The 2,475-nt window shown below is 38.1% G+C and overlaps 1 protein-coding gene across 1 annotated transcript in view; it reads left to right on the top strand.

The window, feature by feature from the left end:
* Positions 1-1,081: 1,081 nt before the first annotated feature.
* The window catches only part of Mcf2 (MCF.2 cell line derived transforming sequence), an 88,542-nt gene continuing 87,148 nt past the window's right edge, over positions 1,082-2,475 (top strand). Inside the window, exon 1 of the mRNA XM_029534559.1 lies at positions 1,082-1,144. Coding sequence (XP_029390419.1) covers positions 1,120-1,144 — 25 coding nt within the window. The 5' untranslated portion in view covers positions 1,082-1,119. The remainder of the gene's footprint in view (positions 1,145-2,475) is intronic.

Raw genomic sequence — 2,475 nt, 5'->3', positions numbered from 1 at the left:
CTATAGCTTTGTCTTAATATTTTTGAGAAGGCTTGTTCCTGATAAAGCACATCTATAGGAGACAATTTCAGGAGCACTAGAAAGAATGTGTCATCAGCCTGACACCACCAAATAGGAGGGCTTTGAAGGTACTTTGTATCAGAGAGCAAGTGCAAAATATGGCTTCAATAAGAGATGTAAAACCACAGGCTTTAAAACATCCAAAATACCCTAGTTCAATGACCTATTTTCTTTTAAAAAGTTATCCTTGTTCATGGACTGGAGGCAGATAATGGACTTTTTAGTCTTGATCCCTGTAGCGTTTGGTAGATTTGAACATTGCAAGCTATCATTTAAGATCTAGGGCAACTAAAACATGAAATAATGCAGGGACAGTGACTTAAAATATCACTATTCATTAGGTATTTACTGTGTGTGAGCTGTTTCACATTACAATAGCATTAGGTAGGTCTTATGATGTCCAGGTTATAGATGAGGAAACTGAGCCTCAATGATTCTACGTGACTGTCATGTCCATGTTTCTACAGCTACTAAGTGCAGTAATCTGGATTTGAATCCAGGTCTTTCTAATTCAGAAATGTGATGAGCCATTGTATTGCTAGTCTTACTAACTTAGGGATAATAATATCTACTGTGAGGTGTCTTAAGAACCCAACAAGATTTTTATAAAAACCCTCAATGTGCTTTCCTCAATGTAATAGAACTGATAAAGTTCTATGAAATGGAAGTCTATATGAGAAGTGGAAGACAATATCCTACTGTGTATATGGCTACTCTTCAAAGAAACTGGAGCTATTTGTACCTAGTTCTTAGTTTTCTGATGAGTGAGAGTAGTTTTTTGTTCTAGACATAGGTTTTGAAAAGTTGGTCATTCGTTCTGTATACCCAGTGATGTCATAAAAAGCATGGCTAGTTCTCCCTCTAGGTGAGAGTGGAAAGAGAAGACTATGCTTGAGGTGTCTATACACACGGATCTGTTAAGGGCTCTAGAATTCTTTTGGGCAGAGTGAGGATTTTGTTATAGTTCTAGCTACACTTTTGACATTGATGTTGTTTCTTCTCTTGTTTATCATAGAAACTGGGCTGCTCCTCCAGTTAAAGGACGTCAATCATTTCCTGATGCAAGACATTGCTTTCCTGTCTGGTAACCAACCTTTATCATGTACTTAAGGGAAGATAAATGTATAAACTGGTCAGCAGAGTTCATTTGAGACATGTATAAATAGCTTGCTTTCCATATCCATATATACACATATATAAACACATATACATTAGATTATAAAATGTTTTAATAATCATTTATATGTTGTGGATCTAGTTACTAAACAAGAGGACATTAAGAACAATTAAGGACTTTAACATTTGTAATATGTAATTAAGAACAATCTTAATACTCTTGTGCATTTGTCTTTAGACATCCACAGGGTGTGTGGGGACATATGTGTCTTAGAAGAGTGTGGGCTAGATTTATTGATTTTTTTTTTTGTTTATTCATAAACAGAGTTTCATTTTTTTTAAAAAAAGATTTATTTATTTATTTAATGTAAGTACACTATAGTTGTCTTCAGACACACCAGAAGAGGGTTTCAGATCTCATCACAGATGGTTGTGAGCCACCATGTGGTTGCTGGGAATTGAACTCAGGACCTTCGCAAGAGCAGTCAGTGCTCTTAACTGCTGCTGAGCCATCTTTCCAGCCCCATAAACAGAGTTTCATTATGTCGCCACAGCAGGTCTGGAACTTGATAGGCCAGCAAGATTGGCCTCAGTCTCCCAGAGAACCTTCTGCTTCAGTCTCCCAAGTGCTGGAATTAAAGTTTTATTCCACCACACCCATCCTTTTCTCTTTTTATACTTACTACTTTTATGTGTATGGATGCTTTGGTTTACAAATATGCATGAAGTGTCTGCTCAGGAGGGCATCAAATCCCCTGGAACTGGACCTGCAGATGGTTTTGAGCTGCCACGGGTACTGAGAAGAAGCCCAGGATCTTCTCCAAGAGCTGACCATGCTTTTTAATGCTAAGCCATCTCTCCAGGTCCTAATCCGTTTTCTTTTTTCTTTTCTTTTTTCTTTTTATTTTTTATTCATTTAAAAAAAAAAATTCTGGCCCAGCTTGCTTGCTCCGGCCATATTTATTCATCTATGTGAATACACTGTCACTGTCTTCAGACACAGGAGAAGACGGCACCAGATGCCCATTAGAGATGGTTGTAAGCCAACATGTGGTTGCTGGGAATTGAACTCGGGACCTCTGGAAGAGCAGTTGGTGCTCTTGACCACTGAGCCACCTCTCTAGTCCATCCTTTTTTCTTAATAATTGTGTCCTGATGTAAAGCATAAGAATAGGGTGATGTTGGAGCTGAGACTGGGTTTAGCCCTTACCCAGTACTGAAATAAGAATGAAAGAAAGAAGAAAAGAAAGAAAAGGAGAAAGGAGAGAGAGAGAGAGAGAGAGAGAGAGAGAGAGAGAG

Source organism: Mus pahari, chromosome X (genome assembly GCF_900095145.1).
Source record: "Mus pahari chromosome X, PAHARI_EIJ_v1.1, whole genome shotgun sequence".
NCBI classification, from domain to species: Eukaryota; Metazoa; Chordata; class Mammalia; order Rodentia; family Muridae; genus Mus; species Mus pahari.
Note: the sequence above shows the minus strand (reverse complement) of the source record. Positions and strands in the feature narration are given on the sequence as shown.